General features: G+C 56.2%; 1 protein-coding gene across 8 annotated transcripts in view; it reads left to right on the forward strand.

Moving 5' to 3' along the window:
- The first annotated feature begins 2,324 nt into the window (after window positions 1–2,324).
- Window positions 2,325–24,242, forward strand: part of NRXN2 (neurexin 2) — a 99,437-nt gene continuing 77,519 nt past the window's right edge. For 2 of the 8 annotated variants that reach the window (XM_047879277.1, XM_047879278.1), the window contains exons 1-3: window positions 2,325–3,186; window positions 15,835–15,852; window positions 22,123–22,152. In XM_047879277.1, coding sequence (XP_047735233.1) covers window positions 2,451–3,186; window positions 15,835–15,852; window positions 22,123–22,152 — 784 coding nt within the window. In that variant the 5' untranslated portion in view covers window positions 2,325–2,450. The remainder of the gene's footprint in view (window positions 3,187–15,834; window positions 15,853–22,122; window positions 22,153–24,242) is intronic. The other 6 variants (XM_047879283.1, XM_047879271.1, XM_047879272.1 and 3 more) reach the window with 6 other exon arrangements.

The following is a 24,242-nucleotide window of genomic DNA, read 5'->3' on the forward strand; positions in this document are numbered from 1 at the left end:
GAGGCGGAGAGAGACTGAGACCCCAGCAGGGGAGGGAGGAAGGACGTCACTTTTCTGCCCTTCAGGCCTGTGCCTCCGCTGGGGGCCTCCCTGCCCCTTCTGGAGAAAAGGGGGAGTTTGGCCTTTCCCTCCCCCAAGCCTGAGGGTCCCCCTCCTCTGCCCTGGGCTGGGGGCGCATGTGTGTGGGGGTAAGGGCGTCAATCAGGCTGGGAGCAGGTGCTGCATTTAATTTGATTGGCTAATTAGCCCGCGCATGTTAATTATCTCCATTACCCAATGAGGAGAGGCAGTGGCAAAGCTATATATAACCCGGACAGTGTTTGGAGGGAGAGGGGGCTGTCTGCCTGAATCGTCTTCTGTCCCCTGCTTGGGAAGGGGCAGTGAGGTGGGAAACTTGAGTCCCCACTGAAGCCCGTAGGACTGGGGGGTGGTGGGGGTGGGTGGGTAGGGCAACAGTCAGAAGAAGCCAGACAGAAGGATCTGAGAACTGGGCTTTGAGGGTCTCTTGGAGATAGCTCCCCAAACCCTACCCCTGGTCTCCTGGGACCTTCTCTGCCCCCTCTTCCTTTGGCACACATGTCACTCCGACCATCCCTGCCCTCCGATGACCCTCTGCTCATTCCCCTGCTATGGATTTTTAGGGGGCCCCTAGCTTTCTCTCTCTCCCTTCGTACCCTTGCTCCCATGTAGCAAGGAACCACACCCACCCAACCTTCTCCTGCCCCACTCTCCTCTCCTTTTGGTTCCCACTGCTGAGTGAGACCTGTGGCTACCCCACCCCTTGTCTCCTTTGTGGAAGGCTGCAGTCTGACACATGTGGATCTAAGTCCCAATTCCCGCTGACAGGCTGTGTGACCTTGGGCAAGTCCCTAGACTTCCCTATGTACGCTTCCCCAGTGGTCAATGGGAATAGTGGGACTTCTCAGAGTGATTAAGTAAAATGCCATTGGTAAAAATGCCCAGGCTCCAGGGCCTTGACAAATGCTGTTTGGATTTGGAATTTAATTTTCTCTAGCTTCTCTCTCCTTTTCTCCCCATCAGGCCACCTTTCTCCTCCATTCCTCTTCTGTCTCTGTCACTTTTCGTGCCATTCCTCTCCTCAGCCTTCAATCTTTCCCTGTCCCTTCCGAAACTTTGGGCCCTCCCTGCTTCTCTCCCAGGCTTCACCCCACCTCCTTCCCTTCCTCCCTCCCCAAAATAAAATCAATGCAATATTCAGGAGGGTTGTTGGATATAAATAATTACGACTCGGAGTTTAACGAGATGCAAATTCCCCTCCCCGGTGTGGGGTATAAATTGCTCTCTGACAGCCCGTTACAAGGGTAATCATTTCAGAAAGGCAATTTTATGTAAATGAGCCTGCCTGCCTCCTGGTGGCTCCCCCAGCCGTGGATGGGGAGGGGGTGGAACCCAGGGGTGAAGAGAACCCAGGTATCGGGCCAGGCCCGAGGCTGAGGACTGGGAACTGGGGCTTGAGGGGACAGACAGACATTTAGGTTTGTGGGCTGGTGAGCAGTGGGGTTGGGGCCCAGGAAGGGGTGGAGTGTTGTGCGGGGGGAATCGGGGACGTGGAATCAGATGCTTGTACCCTTGTGTGGATGGAGAGGGCTTGGGGCCTGGATGTTCGGGTCACAGCTGGCTTCTCTCCCTTGCCCCCTTCTCAGCCAGGTTACCCAATGATCCCATTGACGAATTGGCATTTAATTAATCCCAATGAATTATTTAGCAACTTCATCATCCAGCATCAGGAGCTGATGAGACAGAGCCGCGACTGGCTGGCGGTGGGAACACCACACAGAGGTTGGGTGACTCAGAGAGGAAGGGCCTGGGGTCACCAGCTGACGGAGGGTCTCCAGGCCTCACCCACACCCACAGGAACTGGCCCTGGTCGTGACTAGAGAGGGGTGTAAGGGCGGCTGCACTGGGCTCCTATGAACTTTAAGATGCTACTACCCACCCGCCCACATCTCAAATTAATAATTACCCTAATGAGTGCAAGTGTTGGGCCCCCAGTTCTACTATCTATGGTGGTCTCTCTTGTTCTGGGACCCTCTTCAGGTCAGGGCCGACCCCTCAAGTCCTAAAGGGAAACCATTGGGTGCCTGCCGGTGTGATGGGGGGAGTCACGACCCTTGATCCCTTCCTTAACCCTTTCCCCTCCTCCGAACCCCTCCTTAACCCTTTTCTCTCTGTTTCCCCGCAGGCATCCCTCCCCCGTCTTTCGTCGGAGCCCGCAGCGGGGGAGGGGCGCCTCCACCGCCGCTTCCGCCCAGGGAAGCCGGTACCTGGGCCTCTGCGCCTCGCCCCGCGGCCGGGCCCATGGCACTGTGAGCCGGCGAGGGAGCCCCGCTCGGCGCGGGGGGCGCCCGGCCCCCTCCCCGCCCCATGCGCCCGCGGCTCTGAAGCCTGAGCGGGGCCGGGGGCCGGGCGGGGCCGGGGCCGCCGGAGGCATGGCGGCCGGGAGCCCGTGGCGGCCGCCGTCGCCGCCGCCGCTGCTGCTGCTGTTGCTGCTGCTGACGCTGGCGGCGGGCGCGGGCGGCCTGGAGTTCGGCGGCGGCCCCGGGCAGTGGGCTCGCTACGCGCGCTGGGCCGGCGCGGCGAGCAGCGGCGAGCTCAGCTTCAGCCTGCGCACCAACGCCACGCGCGCGCTGCTGCTCTACCTGGACGACGGTGGCGACTGCGACTTCCTGGAGCTGCTGCTGGTGGACGGGCGCCTGCGGCTGCGCTTCACGCTCTCGTGCGCCGAGCCGGCCACGCTGCAGCTGGACACGCCGGTGGCCGACGACCGCTGGCACATGGTGCTGCTGACCCGCGACGCGCGCCGCACGGCGCTGGCGGTGGACGGCGAGGCCCGCGCCGCCGAGGTGCGCTCCAAGCGGCGTGAGATGCAGGTGGCCAGCGACCTGTTCGTGGGCGGCATCCCGCCCGACGTGCGCCTCTCGGCGCTCACCCTCAGCACCGTCAAGTACGAGCCGCCCTTCCGCGGCCTCCTGGCCAACCTGAAGCTGGGCGAGCGGCCTCCCGCGCTCCTGGGCAGCCAGGGCCTGCGCGGCGCCGCCGCGGACCCACTGTGCGCGCCTGCGCGCAACCCCTGTGCCAATGGCGGTCTCTGCACGGTGCTGGCCCCCGGCGAGGTGGGCTGCGACTGCAGCCACACGGGCTTCGGCGGCAAGTTCTGCAGCGAAGGTGAGCAGGGGGGTGGCTGCTGCTGGGCGCCGGGGGGAGGGGGTTGTGGGGGGGGGGTGCCCGGGAGCGAGGGGCCGCCTGCGCGCCTGTCCTGGGGTCGTGCGGCCGGGTGGGGGGGGGGGGCGCCTGCGGCCGGCGGGCGCGAGGGCGTGTGAGAGTGTGTACCTGCACGCGAGGGTCGTGAGGCGTGCCCTTGTGAGCGGCGGTGAGGACACCTGTCCCAAGGAGAGGGAGCGTGTGGCTAGCCAGTGACCCGTGTGGGCGTGGCCAGTGCGGGCCTTGGGGCCACCTGTGGGTAGGGCTGTGTGGTCTGGTCCTGTAAGGGGCTGCCGAGAGGATGAGGGTCCGGCGCTTGGGGGGCCTGTGGGGCGGGTGGGTGAGGGAGTGTGTGCCCTTGATCTGTGTGGGCGGGGTCTTGTGCGCGGGGACTGCGGGGGGACTCAAGGTCTGGGGCCTGGGGCGGAGTCCCGAACTAGGCCCGTGTGGCCCGCGAGGCTAGGCGGGGTGCCGGGCCCGGAGGGTGAGAGGCCGGCCCGAGGCGGGGCGGGGCGTGAAGGGCGGTGGGTGGGGCCTGTGTGGGCGGGGCCTGCGAGGCGGGGGCGCGGCGGGCCCTGGCGCTCTCGGCAGCAGGTGCTCCCGGCAGAAGCCGGTGAGTGTTTGCGAGTGAAGATCTGGGAGCGCGGCGGGTGAGGCCGGGGCGGGACCGGAGGATGAGGGCCTGGGAGTGGGGAGAAGGGAACGCCGGCGCTGCGGCGGCAGGTGAGGGAGAGTGGGGATGGCGAGGTTGTGACTGGAAAGGGAGCTTTGGGGAGGGAGAGCTTTCACCAGCGCCCCAGCTGCGAGAGGCGGAGCTGAGTGATGTGAGGGGCCAGGGACTCTGCGGGCTGTGGTTCAGGAGGATGGGGAAAGGGGGACTGGAAGGCATCTGTGGTACTTTGGCTGGCGAGGGCGTGGGGGAGACGGTCCCCATCAGTTTGGGGGCGGGGGTGGCCGTGCCTTTCGGCCCTGGTCGGTAGCCGCAGGCATGCTTTCCCCAGCCGCAGACCCCTAGAAGCTGTGGGCCACCTAGCAGCTGTGTGTGTCTGAACCCCTCCCCGCCCCTCCACCCCTGCCCAGCCGTAGAGTCTTTTGCGGAGCGTGTGCGGGTGCATGCGTGTGCCCACAAACTGGTGCAGCTCTGGGACTGCTCTGGGGGTGGGTGTGCTCCTGGCTGCCGGCGTGTGGACAGCCACCCCAGGAGCTGAGTCTGCAGGTGTGGCCCTGGGTTTGGGATGCACAGTATTTTGACTGCGTGTCTGTCGCTGTGGTGGAGGGATCCATGAGGAAAGCGTTTGGATTGCTTTTGTGGGGTTATTTGTACCAAGCGGCGGGATGTATCTTCAGGAACTGTGTGTATGAAGTCACCTGACACCTTCTCACCTTTTCTCCCAGGAGTTCCGGTGCTCCCTAAACTGTGATCGTGTGTGTCTGTGTGTGTTTGCCAGCACGCAGAGGCTGCGAGTCTGGCAGTGTGTATATTCCGTGCAGATGGTCTGCTTGACTAGTAGTGTTTACAGATAGGAGTCCAGTGCCTAGGAGAGTGAATAGTACACACGCGTAAGGCGTGTGCTCAGGCGTAGATACCCGTGTGCGTGTGTTTTAACGCAAGACCTCAGAGACACTGGAACTCCGTAAGGAATCTTTCTTTCCATGACTTTGAATTTGATTCTCTGGTCTCTATGACCTTTCCCCTCCGAGCCTTTCTAAGAAAAACAGGACGGTGGTATCTGGGTGGCTCCGTCGGTTGAGTGTCTGAGTCTTCATCTCGGCTCAGGTCATGATCCCAGAGTTTTGGGATCGAGCCCAGCCTCGGGCTCCGTGCTGAGCGTGGAGCCTCCTGAAGATTCTCTCTCCCCGCCCCTCTCCGCCCTCCCTCTCTCTCTCAAATAAATAAATACATAAATAAAAAGAAAATGGGATGAGCCACCCCTCCAACTTGATGGAAGGGGAATTTGAGTTAGAGAGAGGTTACAGTAGCCCATCTCAAGGGCAGAACTGGGCCCGAGCATATGAAATATGCAGCCAGAGGCACACTGGCTCAGTCAGAGCCCTTGTGTCCATTCCCTGAAGGGATTTATTGGCCAGAGGCTCCTAGTGAGTCACACAAGGTGTGTGCTTCCGAATGTGGGCTGTGCGGGTGTGTGGCAGAGATGTGTTGGCATCTGTGTGTGTGGGAGGGACAGGTGTGTGTATCACGGGGGCGTGTTGGATGTGTTTGGGGTGAATGTTCGCATTAGCTGTGTTGGAGCTGGGAGATGGCTGTGTATCTGACCCATTGTGTGTGTGTGTGTGTGTGTGTGTGTGTGTGTGTGTGTGTGTGTGCGTGCGCATGGGGTAGCTGTTGTGGTTTGTGATCGTGGTGGTGCTTTGTCTGTATTCCTTGCACCTAATATAGTGCCAGGCACTTAGTGGGTGTTTGATAAAAATTTGTGGAATGAATTAAGAGACATTAATAAGCATTTGAGAGAATCAAGTCTTGGGTGAGGCTGTATGTGTATATGAAAATCTGTCCGCCGATATTTTCAGATATATGTTGGGGGTTGGCACGGGGTTGTATGCACTGATTGTGTCTGGAGATGACAGGTCCAGTGACAGCCCTACTGATTGGCCTTCCTCTCCCCACCCTGTGACCTCATTCCCTCTCCTTACATTTGTTCCTATTTCCTGGGCAGCTTTTGCGATATCCTGTGCTCATTAGACTTCTTCTAGAACATTCTCATCCAGCCAGGATGAGAATTCCATCTCATTTCCCATTCCAGGAAAGGAATGCACTCCCACCCCTGGGTATTGGGGTTGAGGACGAAGGCTTTGAGGGGAATATCTCCTCATCTCTGAGATAGATCTCAGGGCCAGGGTCCCCACGTTTCCCCAGAAGTTCTAGTTATTTCATTATTAAAAATTTTTTTAAATGTTTATTTATTTATGAGAGAGATGGAGACAGAGCACGAGCAGGAGAGGGGCAGAGAGAGAGGGAGACACAGAATCTGAAGCAGGCTCCAGGCTCTGAGCTGTCAGCACAGAGCCTGATGCAGGGCTCGAACCCATGACCTGCGAGATCATGACCTGAATTGAAGTTGGACGCTTAATCGACTGAGCCACCCAGGTGACCTCCAGTCATTTCATCATTATCTGCTTTGAGTGATTCTCAACTTTTTTGAGATTGTAGGCGTTTTTAAAAAAAGTTTATTTATTTTGAGAGAGAGAGAGAGAGAGAGAGAGAGAGAGAACATATGCGTGCATGCAGGGGGTGGGGCAAAGAGAGAGGAGAAACAGAATCCCAAGTAGGGTCTGTGCTGTCAGTGCAGAGCCTGATGTGGGGCTCGAACCCATGAACCGTGAGATCATAACCTGGGCCGAAACCAAGAGTCTGATGCTTAACTGACTGAGCCACCCAGGCGCCCCAAGATCGTGGGCATTTTTAAAGGTCAGTCATTCGCAGTACCCTTTCCAAATAGTAGTTATTTTTGTATCTGTTTGCTGTGAGAATAGATGGCTCAAAGCTACTATGAATTCAGGAAAGCTTTTAGATGACTTTGATGTTATGTTTGCCATTGTGGTTAATCAAATATACCTTAGAAAATTTTTTTTAGCTTTATATGCAAGACATATCAACCTGCCTTCAGTACTTGGTGTGCATATGGATCTGTGGGTCCTTTGGAATCCCCGCTGCCTTCCTGGGTCTGGGCTTACCCATTGACTGAGAACTTCCCTGTTAGGATATCTGTTTGTTTGTTTGTGTTTTTTTATAGTTTATTTATTTCTTTTTGAGAGAGACAGAGACAGCGTGAGCAGAGCAGAGGAGGGGCAGAGAGAGAGAGAGAGAGAGAGAGAGAGAGAGAGGGAGAGAGAGAGAATCCCCAGCAGGCTCGCACTGTCAGCACAGAGCCCTCGGCGGCGCTCGAGCTCACAAAAGCGAGATCTTGACCTGAGCCGAAACCAAGAGTCAGACGCTTAACCGACTGAGCCACCCGGGGGCCCCTCATGTGCGTGTTTCCTAAGTTTGTTGGTGATTCAATTCAACAAGTAGTTATTGAGGCCTCCTTCGTGACGGGCCATGTATTGAGGGCTGAAGGGGAGCCAGAAATGAATAAGACACTGCTCTGGGAGTTGACTGTTTAATTGGGGAAACAGATTAAAAAAAAAAAAAAAAAGGCAGTCCAGTCTGTGGTTAAGAGCACAGATTCTGCAGCCAGACTGCCTGGGCAGTGACCTTGGACTTCAGCTCTCTCCACCCTGGTTTCCTTTTCTGGAAAATGGGGTTAATAACAGTACCTACCTTACAGAGTTGTTATGGGAACTAAATCAGCTAATTCACGTAAAATGCTTAGAATAGCGTCTGGCTCATAGAAGATGCTCAATAAACAACGGCAAAAGAACAACACAAAATTGTGTGGTACGTGCCCAAAGAGATGCAGCTAGGCAGTGCAGCTTAGTGATTAAACCCCAGACTCCTGAGGCTCAGAAGGGGGTTCAAATCTGACTTCTGCCCTCACTGGGCCCGTGACAGCAGGTGGGTGCCTCACTTGCGGACTAATTTGTCCTTGTGTGTAAGTGGGGCTAAGCGTGCCTGTCTCACAGGTCTGTTGTAGAAGTTAAAGGAATACCTGATACACAACTAGAAGGTACTACTATCACAAGCAGAGTGCCCTTGGGGTTTTTAGGAAGGGGATAGTTTACAAGTTGGAGGGTGGTGATCAGTAATAAGACGCGTGCTGTTGAAGACTGACCTTGAACACGGATGAAGAAGGTTGGGTTGAGGAGGCCCCCATGTGCAGGCCCTGGCAACAACTAAGGCGTGGAAGGGAGGGATGTGTACATCATGGCCATTGAGGGGCGCCAAGAATATAAGGCAAATAGTGGAATCGAAAGCAGGGGGATCAGGGGCACCTGGGTGGCTCGGGTGGTTAAGCGTCCGACTCTTGATTTCAGCTGAGCTCATGATCTCACGGTTCGTGAGTTTGAGCCTGCATCTGACTGTCAGTGCAGAGCCTTCTTGGGATTCTCTCTCTCCCCTCTCTGCCCCTACCCTGTTGCCCTCTCTCTCAAAATAAATAAGCTTAGGGGCGCCTGGGTGGCGCAGTCGGTTAAGCGTCCGACTTCAGCCAGGTCACGATCTCGCGGTCCGGGAGTTCGAGCCCCGCGTCGGGCTCTGGGCTGATGGCTCAGAGCCTGGAGCCTGTTTCCGATTCTGTGTCTCCCTCTCTCTCTGCCCCTCCCCCGTTCATGCTCTGTCTCTCTCTGTCCCAAAAATAAATAAACGTTGAAAAAAAAATTAAAAAAAAAATAAATAAGCTTAAAATAAAATAAATAAAATAAAATAAATAACATAAAATAAAGCGGGAGAAGTAGGTTGAAGCCAGGTCTTGGAGTTTTGACTTAAATCATTCAGCCAACATTTACTGGAGGCTGTGTACGGGGTATCGGCAAATGAAGCCACAAAAGAATTTTTTTTTTTAATTTTTTTTTTTTTCAACATTTATTTATTTTTTGGGACAGAGAGAGACAAAGCATGAACGGGGGCGCCGGAATCTGAATCCTGCTGCCCCCCACCTTTGTTCATTCTGCCTCCAAAGACTCAGGCAGCGGGTGAGCTGTGTCCGTGAATTACTTGCCTTTGGTTTATTGGGGTATTTAGCGACCGTGTTTCATCAGAAACCAGCAACCCCCCAAATTCTTCAGGTCACAGCTCCTCCCGTAAGCCAGGATGTGATGAGGGCATTACTGTATTTGTCAGCCAGCTGTCCCCGCACTGAGAAATCGATCGGTTACATGTCAGTCTCCCGGAGCCCTGGGGGAGGAACTCACCCTGGGAAGTGGAGCGTTATCCCACTTAAAATACACAACTCACCAACAATGAAAGAGCATCCCGGATGGAAATCTTTCGGAGATATACGTTGCACACCCCTCTGCCTCACTAAGCATAATATTTGGAGAGTGATTTCACCTTTTCCGGATGACTCAGGGTGTCGTGATTCCCCTCAGGTGTTGCCTGGCACTGTCACACAGTGGTTCGTTCCTTCGTTGAGGTTTGTCCCTGCCTGAAATGATGCCTGGCTGCTGTACTTTGGATTTCTTATATTAGCTCTTGCTGATTTTTCCACCTCCGCCCTTACGAGGAGTTGTCAAGGAGCAGCCCACAACCATCTCTCTTTCCCTCTCTCTCTCTGTCTCTTTCTCTCTCTCTCCTCTCTGTCTCTCCGTTTGCGAACTTGGAAAATCAGCATTCCCAAGCGTGTTAGGCTTGTGTGTCACCACCAGTAAGTGGATTCTGGGTAAGGTCCGAGGGGCTCTCCTGTGCGAAAATAACAGTCTTTCAGGCATCACTGTTAAGGATGTTCGTTTCGGCCGCTCAGAACTTTTTCTTTTCGTGTGTTCCAGTCTTCATCACTGTCCTTGATTATGAACCTGCTGGGATCTCGAGTTCGTGTTAGGCAATACCACGCATGCCCGCTGGTGGGGCGGGTAAGCCCCGTGTGTGTGAAAGGTGACTACTTGAGGTCACGTGATGTGGGATCACCTCTGATTCCCAGGGTCCTGACAGTTTCTGCTGTAGAGACGGCTCCAGGCTCGAGAGAGTAGTGCAGGGAGTGACTGGCGTAAGAGCCCAGAGAGAAGACACATACTCACAAGGAAAGCCTCCGATGGCAGAGTGGCTAAGAGCGAGGGCTGCCCCGGGGGTTGAATCTGGCTTTGCTACTTGCTGTGTGTGTCAGCTTGGACCATTTACTTAGTCACATTGTTCTTCAATGCCCTACTCTGTAAAACGGAGGCTATAATGTTGCTGTAAGGACTAAATGAGTTACACGGAAATCCTTTACAACGCGCCAGGCACTATTCTAAATGATCGGTACGTGTTACCGTGATTATTAACCCTGGTGGTCAGGGAAGGCTGCAAGGAGGAGGCGGGACTTGGCGAGATCTTGAAGGCGGACTGAGTGAGATTCGTGGAGGTGGAAAGGCGAGGGCAAGGGCTTTCTCTCCAGGTGAACAGCCTGAATGAGGAGTCTAGGAGATGAGTCGTGGGGCAGGGTGGGTCGGGGCGGATGAGGAGACCAGGATTGCTGTGCTTCGAGGGAGTTAAGATCAGAAACTGTAGATTAAAGTCGGCATCTAAAAAGTCTTGACTTCCAGCCAAGGATGTGGCCCATTGGAAGCATTTGTTTTTTAATTTTCTTTAACCTTTATTTATTTTTGAAAGACAGAGAGACAGAACATGAGTGGGGGAGGAACAGAGAAAGAGGGAAACACAGAATCCGAAACAGGCTCCCGGCTCCGAGCTGTCAGCACAGAGCCCGACGCAGGGCTCGAACCCACGAACTGTAAGATCATGACCTGAGCTGGAGTCGGACGCTCAACCAGCTGAGCCACCCAGGCGCCCCCTGCCCCCCATTGGCAGTATGAAAGCCAGACAGATGTGGGTTCAGATTTTGGGTCTGTTCCTCACCAGCAGTGTGCCTACTGGGCAAGTTTCTTCCACCTTCTAAGCCTCAGTTTCCCCAATCTCTACAAGAGTAGAAACAGTGTGCCCTGCTGAGGTGGCGACGGTGAGGAAGTGAAACAATGCATGGAAAGAGCCAGGAACACTTGAAGTACTCGGTATGTGAGAAGTGTTTTTGATTATTCATTCAACAAACATAGGCATGCCTTTTTCTGAGCCAGGAACTGTGCACACAGCTGGAGGTAGAGATGAATGAGACGTTGTCCTTGCTCTTGGATGTTACACAGTCCAGTCAGGAAGCAGACATGGAAACGCGATCGCAAAGGAGATACAATAAGTGAAATGATAACACAATGTGCATATTGAAAGCTGGCACAAAGGCGGGGTGGCCAGGGGCGCCTGGGGGGCTCAGTCGGTTAAGCGTCTGACTCTCGGTTTCGGCTCAGGTCGTGATCTCACAGTTCGTGTGTTGGAGCCCCGCATCCCGCTCCCCGCCCCCCCCCCCCCCCCCAGCGCAGAGCCTGCTTGGAATTCTTTCTCCTCTCTGCCCCTCCCCCCCACCTCCCACTCCCCCTCTTTGTGTGCTCTCTCTCTCTCTCTCTCTCTCAACGTAAATCAACTTAAAAATTTTTTTAAAAGGGGCGCCTGGGTGGCTCAGTCAGTTAAGCATCCAACTTCAGCTCAGGTTATGATCTTGGGGTTGGTGGGTTCAAGCCCCCCCTCGGGCTCTCCGCTGTCAGCATGGAGCTGGCTTTAGATTCTCTGCCCCTCCTCCGCTCACACGCACTTCCTCCCTCTGTGTCTCGAAAATAAACACTTAAAAAAATTAAGAAGAGGGTGGCCAAAAAAAAAAAAAAAAAAAAAGAGGCGTGGCTAGCCTTGACTGGAAGGTCAGTTGGGACCAGAAACAGAGGTGTAACTGACCTGGTCTTAGAACAAGAGTTGGCTTTCTCAGGCAGCTGAGGGTGGCAGGAGTGGGGATAGAGAACGGCGTTTCAAGCCGAGGGAACGGTATGTGCAGAAATGTGGCACATTAGGGACATGGACGGCCGTGGGTGGGGCTGGAGCCCGGACTGCGCAGGAAAGGAGGGGGGAGGGAGGCATGGCCCAACTTTGCCTGTACTTTCCTGAGAAGACTGGGCTGTTTCCTGGAGGCATTAGGAAGCCTTGCAGGTTTTTTTATTTTTTATGTTTTTTAATGTTTATTTATTTTTGAGAGGGGGTGGAGAGAGAGAGAGAGAGAGAGAGAGAGAGAGAGAGAGAGAACACCAACGGGAGAGGGGCAGAGAGAGGGGGAGGCACAGACTCGGAAGCAGGCTCCAGGCTCTGACCTGTCAGCACAGAGCCCGACGCGGGGCTCGCACTCACAAGCGGTCAGATCATGACCTGAGCCGAAGTCAGACGCTTCACCGACTGAGTCACCCAGGCGCCCCAGCCTCGGAGGGTTTTAAGCAGGGTTGTGACTTGGTTGGACCACTGTGGTTTGCGGACTATGAATTGTAGGGGAAAAGACTGGCTGTAGGGGGCGATCATTTAAGAGGCTTGTTAATGTTCCGAGGGGAGGCTCTGAGGGGGGGGGGTCTGGACTTGGGGGTGTAGGGGGGATGGAGGGATGAAAAACACTTCTAAGGTTTTATTTATTTATTTAATTTATTTTTTTTTAACGTTTATTTATTTTTGAGACAGAGAGAGACAGAGCACGAACAGGGGAGGGGCAGAGAGAGAGGGAGACACAGAATCCGAAACAGGCTCCAAGCTGTCAGCACAGAGCCTGACGTGGGGCTCGATCTGACGAACTGTGAGATCATGACCTGAGCTGAAGTCGGACGCTTAACCAACCGAGCCACCCAGGCGCCCCCTTCTAAGGTTTTAGAAGGTGGAAGGGACAGGACCGGGCGATTGGTATGACAAAAGGGCGAGGCTGATTTCTGGGTGCCTACCTTGATCAGGGAGACCAACCAGGGGGAGACTCCGTTGCAGGAAACCAGGGGTGAAGGGTGAGGGCGTGGGCTATGATGACCTAGGAGCGCAGTGATCAAAGCCAAAGGTGATTTTGTGCTGCGGGGCGTGCTTCCCTTTCTGTCCACAGGAGTAGGTACTACAACCAAGCTCCTGAGATCGCTGTGGGGCTGATGTGTGAGAGGCATGTTGAGGGTCATGGGCACTTGGGCACTTAGCTAACTAACGGCGTCTCGAGCCTGGCAGAGCGGGGGGGCACATGCTGGGTGCTCAAGGAGTGTTGGCTGAAGGCAGTGCCTTTGCCAGGTGCAGGGGAACGGGCACTTTGTGGCGGGGGTGGAGACAGGCGTGGCTCTGGCGCTCGGAGGTCGGGGAGCTGTCTGAGTCACCTCTGAGCAGACAGATGGGGACGCCGATCTGGCATCCAGGGAAGAGGCCCAATCTGCAAACACAGGTTTGGGAGTCCTTAAGCCACGGAAGCGAGCTCTGGCCAAGGAGGGCAGGAGGCAGGGAGGAGCATGGAGGGCGCAGGACTGAGCCTGGAGGGGTCCGTGATGGCAGGCAAGGGACACAGGTGAATCAGCAGATAGCAAAGAGCAGCAGAGCTGGAGAGGTCAGTGGGTCTCTCGGAAGCCAGGAGAGGGAAGACGTGGGCGGCCAGCAGGCCAAGCTTGGTCGCCGCACCTTCCGGAGCCTGGCACGAAGACCCACGTTTGCGGCAGGTGGGAATACTCTTTGAAATACCAGCCGTGTTGGAGTCTCTCGAAATCACCGGGCCTCCTTGTTTGTACGGGTGCTGGGGAGACACTGGCACTGACTGACCAGGGCCTTAACCCACGGGTTCCAAGGGGATCCAGGGGTTGTCCCGGGGGCCCCTCTCTAGCCCAGCATCACCCCCTGCCATAAATGCGATGTGTTGCAGTTTATGTAAGAAAATCGTGGTATACACAGCCATTGGGGGATGCCGCTGGCAGGTAAAAAAAGAAGGTCTGTGTCTGTGACCCACGTAGATACGTAAAGGCGTATGTGTGTGTGTGGGTTTAGCAGATGGAGAGAGGCGGGTCGACAGACAGGAAAAGAGAGAGCTGTGCTCATCACCGGGCATGAGTCTTTAGCCAGCGGAGGAGTGTGGGGTGCAGTGGTGGTGCACGCATCTAATATTAGGTATTAGATCACCGTGTGGGTATTGATTCTGCGTTCAGCCTGTGTGTGTATATTATGGAGGGGGTAGAAGGTCTGATAATCGACAGTGTGTGTGTGTTTCTGGAGTATGGCTAACCCCCTAAGAACGAATGAGCAAATAACACAAAATGATGCCGGAGGGAGGAGACCGCGTGCGCGTGCGGGCGTGGGTGTGCACCGAACGGCTGTTGGTGTGTATGCGTGCGTGTCTTGGGGCCTACATGCATGTGTGCATGTGTGTGTTTCCCTGCTGGGTCTGTATTTTTTTCATTAAAAGATGTTTATTTTATTATTATTATTTTTTAGTGTTTATTTATTATTGAGAGACAGAGCATGAGCAGGGGAGGGACAGAGAGAGGGCGAGACGCAGAATCCGAAGCAGGCTCCAGGCTCCGAGCCGTCAGCACAGAGCCCGACGCGGGGCTCGAACTCAGGAACCGCGAGATCATGACCTGAGCCGAAGTCGGACGCTTAACCGACTGAGCCACCCAGGCGCCCCTCCCCCACCGCAAAAATGTTTATTTTTAAAAGAGAGAGTGGGGCGCCTGGGTGGCTCAGTCGGTTGAGCGGCCGACTTCGGCTCAGGTCATGATCTCGCGGTCTGTGAGTTCGAGCCCCGCGTCGGGCTCTGTGCTGACGGCTCGGAGCCTGGAGCCTGTTTCAGATTCTGTGTCTCCCTCTCTCTGACCCTCCCCCGTTCACGCTCTGTCTCTCTCTGTCTCAAAAATAAATAAACGTTAAAAAAAATTAAAAAAAAAAAGTTTAAAAAAAAAAAGAGAGAGAGACAGACTGTGAGCGGGGGAGGGGCAGAGAGAGAGGGAGACACAGAATCCCAAGCAGGCTCCAGGCTCTGAGCTGTCAGCACAGAGGCCGACGCGGGGCTCGAACTCACGAACCGCGAGATCGTGACCTGAGCCGAAGTCGGAGCTCAACCGACTGAGCCCCCCAGGCGCCCCTGGGTCTGTATGTTCGTAGGTTGTGCAGATTCTCTTCCCACCTGCGGCTTCAGTAGGTGGGCCCTGAGAAATGTCTGGAGACGGGGCTGGGGGTGGGGCACAGCCCCCCACAGAGCAGGCCAGAGCCCCGCCTACTCAAGGAGTTGCAGCCTAATTGGAGGAACTGCATCTCCCCTCTCCCCCTTCTACCCTCTCTTGACCCATTTGGTGCACTTCAGGGCCAGGCCCAGGCAGACCCCTAATAAGGTGAGGGCTGGCTACCCAAAGGCCCGCTGCAATGGGACCCCGTCCCACCCCTGAAGTGGCCCATCCAGCCCCGGGGGGCACTTCACTTCACCCAGCTGTTTTTCCTAGAATCACAGAACCCGAGCCACAGGGGCCGCAGAAACAATGTGGTCCATGTCTGTCGTGTTTGCGGAAGAGGGACCGGTAGTAGCTCAGGGAGGTTAAGTGACTGGAGTCACACAGCCCTTGGAGGCCGAACTGTGTTTTGTGACTGCGTGTGGGTGACTGTTCTCCCCCGGGGTGGGTGGCGGGGTGGTGGTTGGGTCTGGGTGTGCAAAGGCGTCGAGGGTGAGTTGCGTGAGAGATTATATGCGTCTCTGGATCGCTAAGCACCTATGTGTGTCAGTGTGTCACCGAGTGTGAGCGTGTCCCCATCTGTCTCTGAGCCACAGTGGAAGGCAGGGGAGGAGCTGTGCCTGGGAGAGTCAAGACTGCCTGACTGCTGCGCCTGGTTCTGCCTCTGATTCTCCATGTGACCTTGAGCGCTCATTTCCCTGCCCCGGGCCTCAGTTTCCTGAAATGCACCATGAGACGTGGGTCCTCCTGGACCGTGTGACCCTGTGTGTGAGGCACTGACTCCGGGAACAGCTCTGTCTCTATGTCGTCCCTAGCAGAGCCTTCCGGCGTGGGTGACTTGTGTCAGGGCCTCGGGGAGGGACGGCGGGGGCACCGGGACCTTGAACTCATCCCTCCCCTTGAGACCCCGTCCTCGGCACCCTCACTAACTAGCCTTCCCTTTTTCTCTCTCTCTCTCTGCCTCACCCTTTCCTGACCCTCGCTGGCTTACAGAGGAGCACCCCGTGGAAGGTGAGTGATGCTTTCTGGTCACTGGGGTGGCGGATCGATCCCCGTGCGGGCTTGTGCCAGGGTGTGTCGTTGGCCACCTGCGGGCTCCCTCTCCTGCCCATGGTTGGGGCCCCTTGGGGAAGGATGTCTGGGTGTCCTCTCGGCTCCCTCAGCCCCGCCCCTTGCCTGTTCCCTCTTTATTGCTTTGCTGGGGAGAACGGCCGGGCAGAGGGCAGGCCCTTCCACTCCCAGTCTTCGGGGCCAGGCTGCCACCGGCGATTCTTCTTAGGGAGGAGACTGGAGGAGTGAGAAGTGAGTGAGGGGGCACCCTTTTGCCCAGCCCCGCTGAGGAGGCTTAAGAGGGCCATGCAGCCGGGGGGCCGGGGGGTGGGGGGGCGGTGCTCACGTACATACAGTCTGCTCTGGGCTCTGAAGAATGCAGGCAGGGGCGGGGGCCCGGGTCCCCGGGGCAGCAGGTGTAGGTGGGTGGCAGCTTCTCTGCCCTGATTGACACTGGGGCAGGCCCCTGGCCCCTGCCCCACGGGGCCGGTAGGTAGGGGCGGTCTGCTTCTTCCTTCAGCCCAGGCCGAGGGCAAGGGCAAGGGCAAGGGCCGGAGTGTGCCTCTCTTCGGAGTCCCTCTGTCCATTCTTTCCCTGTCTTTTGTTTTGCCTTTTCTCTCTCTCTCTCTCTCTCTCTCTGGTTTCTATATTTACTTTCCTTTTTCACTAGGGCTCTGTCCCTGGACCTCTTTCTTTGGCTCTGCCGGTCCCCAGGCTCTCTCTGGGCTCCTGTCATTCTCTGAACCCTCCCCTCTTGCTGTGGTTTTCCCTGGCCCTTTCCCGCCTCGAGGGTGGACTAGATCAGCGAGAGGGGAAGATCACGTGGGATGGGGGGCAGGGGCGCGGGGGCGCCCACATGGCCACCGTAGAGAGGGCAGGGGGCAAGGTGTCCCATGCGCGTTTCCTGGAGAAGCAAGTGGCAGGTGGGAGGGATGCAGCAGCTCTAGGCTGAGAGCTCCCTGGGCCTGGGCTGTGGTGTGGGAGGAGCAGGGGGAGCACCCAGGATGCAGGAGTCCTGGGCAAGAAAGAAGGGAAGTGCTTTGGGCTTGAGTGTGGGCTGGAACCCATTTTTCCTTGTGGGGTCCGCGGTTCGGCTTGTCTCTTACTGATAGATGCCTCTTCTCCTTGGAAGTCTTCAGTTTCCCTGGTCCCGGTGGGCAGGCACCCATCTGTGTGTGTGTGTGTGTGTGTGTGAGAGAGAGAGAGAGAGAGAGAGAGAGTGCACGTGTGAGAGACAGTGTGTGTGTATCTGCATGCACATGTGAGTGAGAGTGTATCTGTGTGCATTATGTGAGTGTGGATGTGTGTGAACATGTGTGTATACATGTGTGAGAGTGTATACGTGTCATATGCATGAGAGAATGTATGTGTTTGTGTGTGCAGGTGTGTGTGTGAGAGTGTGTATATGTGTCATGTGTGTGAGAGTGTATCTGTGTGCAGATGCGTGAGAGTGTGTGTATGTGTCATGTGCGTGAGGGAGTGTGAATGTATACAGGTGCATGTATGAGTGTGTGTGTGCACATGCGTGTGTGAGAGTGTGTGTATGTGTGCGGGTGCATGTGTGAATGTGTATATGTGTCACATGTGTGAATATGTGTGCGCAGGTGTGTGAGAGTGTGTATATATGTGTCACATGCGTGAGAGTGTGTGTGCAGGTGCGTGTGTGAGTGTGTATGTGTGCCACATGTGTGAAAGTGTATGCATATGTGTGTGCATGTGTGTGTCACATGTGTATGTGTGTAGGTGCGCGTGAGAGTGTATCTGTGCACATGCATGTGTGCAGGTGTGTATGAGAATGTGTGTACATGTGTGCACATGTATGAGGGAATGTATGTGTACAGGTGCATGTATGAGAGTGTGTATGTGTGCACGTGCGTGTGTGAGAGTGTGTCATATGTGAGTGTGTATGTGTGTGCAGATGCATGTATGTGTCACGTGTGAGCGTGTATGTGCCATGTATGAGAGTGCATGCGTGCGTGTGTGCACGTGTGTGTTACGTGTGTGTGCAGGTGCATGTGAGAGCGTATCTGTGCACATGTGTGTGCAGGTGCGTGTGAGAATGTGCATACATGTGTGCACATGTGAGTGTATGTGTGTACACATGTGAGAGTGTGTCACATGTGTGAGAGTGTGTGTGTGTGCAGGTGCATGTGTGTGTGTGTGCCACGTGTGTGAGAGTGTAGTATGTGGGTGTGCGTGTGCGAGAGTGTGCATCACGTGTGTGCGCAGGTACGTGTGAGTGTATCTGTATGTGCTTGTATGAGTATGCGCAGGTGCGTGTGTGAGAATGTATGTACATGTGTGCACATGTGCGAGGGAGTGTGTATGTGTGCGAGTGCATGTACGAGAGTGTGTGTCATGTGTGTGAGTGTGTGTCATGTGTGTGAGAGTGTGTGCATGTGTATGTGTGTGCAGGTGCGTATGTGTGAGAGTGTGTATGTGTGCCACGTGTGTGTGTGTGTGCAGGTGGATGTGTGAGAGTGTATCTGTGCACGTGCATGTGTGCGTGTGTGTGCAGGTGCATGGGCGAGAATGTGTGTACAGGTGTGCATTGTGTGAGGGAGTGTGTATGTGTGCAGGTGCATGTATGAGAGAGTGCATGTGTGTGCGTGTGCAAGTGTGTGTGCACGTGCGTGTGAGAGAGAGTGTGCGCGCGCACACGTGTTCATAGGACTCTCCTGCTCTGTTGTGCCCGCATGCCCCCGTGCACGTCTGTGCATACGTGCTCGGGCACATGTGCCCGAGTGTGTGTGGAGGTGTGCGCGCCTGTGTCATCGTGGCCCACGTCTCTGTGTGCCTCTGTAGGAGAGTCTGCATCTGCGTCCGCATCTCTGTGTCAGTGTTTACCTCTGTGCGTGAGACAGGGAGAGTCTGTGTGTCTGGGTGGACGCAGCCTTCTGAGGGCTGGAGATAAGATTTAGTGCTGATGTGACTTTTACTTGCTCTTGATGTCATGTCTCCTCTGGAACAAAGGGAGTGACGGAGGGAGGAAGGGGAGGCGGGGGGGGGGGGGCGAGCCTGAAGGGAGAGGCTTGTGGGGAGGAAGAAGGGGGCAGAGAGATGGGAGGAAGGAGGAGGTAAGTAGAGGCAGGAAGAGGAAGCGGAAGCGGAAGGAGGGGCAGAAAGGAGAGAACTGGGGAGGGGAAAACAACCAGGCCATGGAAGAGAGCAGGAGGGCTGCTGGGGAGAGGTGACGGAGCCAGGAGGGGACAGAAAAGGGAATGGTTCTCTTCCAAGCACGCAGGACCAACAGGGACAAGAAGGGAAGCTGGGTTTCGGGGACGGGTGGGGAACGAGACCCTTTGGACACCGCTGAGCCGTATCTTGGGAGCAGCATGGTGGCCTGCTGGTTTGGAGGTGCACAGCACGTGCCCACACGCGCACGTGCACGCGTGTGTGTACACCTGGAGGTGTGGTGCATCTGTGTGTCTCTCTGTGACGTGTCTGCTTGTGTGTCTCTCGATCTTGTCCCCTGTAACCCTCTTCCTGCTGGTCTTCTTGGGCTTCTGGTAGGAGAGTAAGGAGGAGACTGAGTGGGGAGGTGTGGTTTCGGGGGGCGGGGCTGGGACCCCCTCTGTGGCACAGTGCTCTGGATGTTGCAGTTCAGATCTTGGGGTCCCCCGTGGCTTCACCCTCTTTTCCCGACCCCCAGCGCTGTGCCTCAGGCGTAGCTTTCTTCTAGGAACCCAGTCACAGGGCTGGGGCTGCTCCCCAGCCCCTGACAGCAGCTCCTTTTGGGGAGCCTGGCTGCCCCTCCTCCTTTCTCCCCAGCCTCCTGTAGCGGGGAGAGAGGACGCAGAAGCAGCCAGATAAAGTGCCCTAGGAAAGGACCCTTGGTAATGCCATCCGTCACTGCCAGCCTCTTCTCCAGGGGTGGGAGGAGGGGCTGACGCCACAGGTGGATGTGGGGAGGGGCTTACCCAGGCGGGCTGGGCAGGAGGAAGGAGCAGGGATTTCAGGCCTGGGGGACCGAGGGGGGGGGTCCAAGGGAGTGGCAGTAGGCGTCAGGGAGAGCACCCTCAGGCCGGGCTGGGCTGAGCCGTGGGGAGCCCGGGCAGGGAACCGGCCTCCCCTTCACCAACATGGCTGGTGCTGTCACGCCTGAGGGAGCTGAGCAGCTGGTTGCCGTGGTGACAGAGGGAGAGTGCTGCATGCTAATGAGGCTGCCTAGGAGCTGGGCAGTGGAAGGGTCTGCCAGGGGAGAGATGTGGCTCCCTCCCCACCCCCTCCCTGCCCCCTATGAGCAGTAGCACAGGCCCGCGGGGGGACAGAGGGCCAGTCATAGGGCACCCAGCTCCCGCGCCTCGATTTCCAAGGATGGGAGCCTGCAGGCAAGGTTATTTCTGCCAGGAAGAGCTGGCTGAAGGTTTAAGGCTCTGGGTGTCGCTCCTGGATTTATGGGTAGACGCGGATAGATCTTGGGGAAAGTTTGTGGCGGGGGAGGGGGGCATTCAGAGCAAGGAGTAGACTGAGTCCAAATGCTTGGTCCTTCCCTTCCGCAGCTGCGGCCCCTCCCCCAACTGGCCTAGCCGCAGAGGTGGGGAGGGACCCCGGCCTTTCCCCCAAGAGAGGAGAAGGGGGCACTGTGAGCCTCTGCCCACGTCTTCTGCAGGGGCCAGGCCTTTGACCACTGGCCACCCCCTTCCCAACCTCCTGGCTGCCTTTCCTCTTGGAGCAGAGACATCCTGGGCTCAGCTTCATCTCAGAGGAACCTGGAGTTCTCTACCTCGATCATACCACCCTGGCCTGGCCTTTTGTCCCTAGGGCCACCATTGCACAGCACTGGGATGGTTTTCAAGGGCTGTTCCTCCCCCACCCTTCTGGCTAGATACCTGGGATGCAGGGTGGGGGGGAGGGGGGGTCCTCAGCTTTGCTGTGGGACCTGGTGCTTCCACCCTCGCTGGCACAGGGCTTTCCGTGGCCGGTGTTCTCTGGGGCCTAGGGTGCTGGTCCAATGGGCCAGAGTCTTTCCCCCTAAGGTTTAGGAAGGCCCAGATCAGGGCTAGACCAGGCTTTTTCAAAGGGCCGAGGTAACCCTGGAAAAAAACCCCAGCCCGTCTTGCCCTCGGTCTTGAATATAGGGCTTCTGTTTTCCATTTTCAAAATTCAGCTTTTGGCTCATCTCAGAGGGGCCCGGGCCGGAGAAAGGGGGTCTGTAGAGTCAACTTGACCTCTCAGAGAGCTGGACCTCCTGCCCGTGGGCCTTGGCTGGCCTCTTTGGTTCTTGCTGTCCCAGAGCGCTGGCCTTAGTCTCCTGGTCCTCCTTATGGAAGGATCTGAGCTCCCCATCTTTACTTCAACATCTCCCTTTCTCCTATCTGCTTCTGCTCCAACTCTGTCCTCCCAGCCGAGCCCCGCTTTCCTCGTAGAATCCAGGAACACAGCAATCCATATGGAGATTTTTGGGGGGGGGGCAGCTGGGAGTTCTGGACCTGGACAGATGCCTTTCCAAAGCCCCTTTGGGGGGAGATTCCTCCTAGGCCCAGGCTCCACACACCCCAGCCCACCTTCTCTGCCAGGCTCACAGGGGTAAGGGCATGGGGTGGGGGTGGGGCTGGAGGGCCTCCTTGCCCACTTAATCCCACGCTAACAGGACACTCTCTCTCTCTCCAGGTGGCTTTGATTTGTGTGTCGTGTTTTCTTTTCTCCTCCATCCGAATCGTTTTTTCTCGTTGACTGTTTTTTTTTCTCTCCGCCTCCCGGAAGAAAAAAAAAAAGAAAAAAAGAAAAAGGAAAAAGCAACCCTCCCAGCCTCATGCTTCTTCCTCCTTTTCCTTTTTTTTTTCCGGCAAGAAGAAAAAAAAGAAACCAAATCTCCTCTCCCCCCGCCCCTTGCAGTGACTCCCCGCCTGGACCCCCCCACCCCCTCCGGTTCTGCCTGTGCCCCATCACCCTCTCTGGTGCCCCCTTCTCTCTCTCTCTCTCTCTCTCTCTCTCTCTCTCTCTCTGTCTCTCTCTCCCCCCGCCCCTCGTGCCCTCCACCCTCTGTTTCCGGCATCGGGCCCCTCTCCTCAGCTTCCGGGCTGAGGGCTTTCCCCCGATGTCTGTCACAAGTTAAAAAGGGTTTTTAAATTGTGGCAGCAAAAGCTTTTTTCTCCCCTCTCTCTGGCTGATTTTGATGACTTGTGTTTTCTTTGTTTCTTTCCCCTCTTCTTTCTTTTTTCTTCTTCTTTTCTTCTTCTTCTTTTTTTTTTTTTTCCTTTCTTTCTTTCTCTCCTTCCCCTTTCCAAGGTCCGGCTCACCTGACGTTAAACAGCGAAGGTATGGTTTGAAGTTCTGGTTTGGATTGGATTGGATTGGATTGCCCCCAACCTGCGCCTGGATTTTCTGTTCCTCCCCCTGTTCTCCTTCCCCGGCCTCCACCTGTCCTGCCTCCTTCCTGCCTTTCCTACCTGCTTCCTCTGTCACGTCTTTATGTTATGTTCCCCCCGGGTGCTGGGGTGGGGGCGGGGGGGGGGCCGGCCCCACCCCCCGTCTGTGCTCTCCCCTCCCCCCCCCCCCCCCCCCCCCGACCTTCCCTGATGCGCTCCATATCCACCCTCATCGCGCCTTGGTTTCTGACATCAAGAGATGTTTCAACTCCTGCCGTTGTCTCAAGTCGCCTCACCTTTTTGCGTTTTCCTGGTGGCGTATCTTCTTTTTTCCTTCTCATGGTGGTGTTTTATTTCCTTCCACTCATTCTGGTCATTCTTTCTTTTCTGCGGACCCGAATAAAAGAGAAAAAGCATGGGCCGGAGAAAGCCAATTGTAGGCAGCCTCCCTGGCCTCGCCCTGCTGCTGCGGGGATGTCCCCTCCCTCCACGGTGGCAGTGAGGAGGGAAGAGGCAGGGGAAATGGAGGGGCAGGGTGTCCCCTCTCCCACAGCTGTCCCACCGTCCACCCTCACCCACATCTCTTGACTCTGTTTGACAGATGAGGACATTCAGGCCCAGAGAGATGAGGTGACTTATTAGTGATTATGTGGCCTTTAGGTGGTGGTGCCATTGGGGCTGCCTTCTTTATTTTTAGCCTCCCTTCAACCAAGTCCCTCCCTTCTTTAAAAAGCATCTTTAAAAAGCAAAAAGCTTTGTTAAGCAAACCTGACAGCCCGGGGGTCCTGACTGCCGTCCTCCCAGTGCTGACCCCTCCCGGGTGTCCTCGTCATTGATTCTTGGGCTCAGGAATTCTAGACCCTTTTGCACCGCTCCCCATGCCGAGGGCAGAGCTCTGTGAGGCCTCATCTTCCATATGGGGTCTGTAGCCTGCAGGTGGGAGAGGCCTGCAGGATGAAGACTGGGCCATAGGGAGAGACTCAGATCTGGAATTGGGGTTGGATTTAAAGTCTGGGAAGGTAGGAGCCTGAGATTCTTACAGGGATGTGAAGTTATGGCAACAACTGTGGAGAACAAAGACATCCCAAGGGGGTGGTCAGGACCTGGTCGGTTCGCTCACATCCTTCTTGCCTCTCAAGGCCTGGCTCTGGGGGTGCTGGCTGTGGCTCACCTTTGTCATAGAGAAAGACCTGGAGCATCCAGAACCCCGCCCCTGCCCCTGAAGGGCCCACGGCTCAGGTGTTATTCTAGCTTTTAGTTCTGGGGATTTGGGGTTGAGGTGGAATGGGGGGGCTCAGACACGGACTTTTCAACTCCATTCTTGAGTTCCCCTCCAGAAGGCATTCTGTGGGGTCTGGCAATAGGCGTGGGCACCTGGGAGCCAGACGCTGAGTGCACTAGTCACTGGCAGGGGTGGGTGGAGAGCGCGAGCCAGCCTGGAACCCAGATGCGGTGACATGTGCCCGCAGGGGCCTTTGGAGAGGAGGCCCAGGGGTTGATGAGCCCATGGGGGGAGGTGGGAAGCCATCCCTGAGAAAGGCCTTCCCCATGCATGTGATGAGTCCAGCCAGGCAGAACCCCTTTTGGTGTGCATAGCCCTGCTGGAGACACGATTTCAAGGGACACAGAGCAAACAGAAATGGTGGCCCTGCCCCTGGGAAGCCCCATGACCTGGTCGGCAAAGAAGGGGACAGAGGTGACATTAAGAGCACTCACGAGTAAGAGAGCCAGGTGTAGACCAAAAGCCAGGTTAGCCTCGAGGATGGGCAGAGGACACAAGAGGTCTTCGGCGTGTGAATCCAGAAGGTTCTGGTGGAGGGGAGCCTGTGTCAGGCTTTTGCAGGAGTTGAAGAGCCGCAGCTCAGTCTCTGCAGAGGAAGTGCGATGAGCAAAGATGTGGAGTGGGGAGGAGAGGCAGGGAGAGGCAGGGAGAGGCTGGAGGTGGAGGCCGGGGCCTGCACAGTCCTGAGGGCTGGCCTGTTTGCACGTTCTTGGGACGAAGGAGCTCCTGAACCGGAACCGACAATGGACACTCTTCCC

The sequence above is a fragment of the Prionailurus viverrinus genome, chromosome D1, assembly GCF_022837055.1.
Source record: "Prionailurus viverrinus isolate Anna chromosome D1, UM_Priviv_1.0, whole genome shotgun sequence".
Lineage (NCBI taxonomy): Eukaryota > Metazoa > Chordata > Mammalia > Carnivora > Felidae > Prionailurus > Prionailurus viverrinus.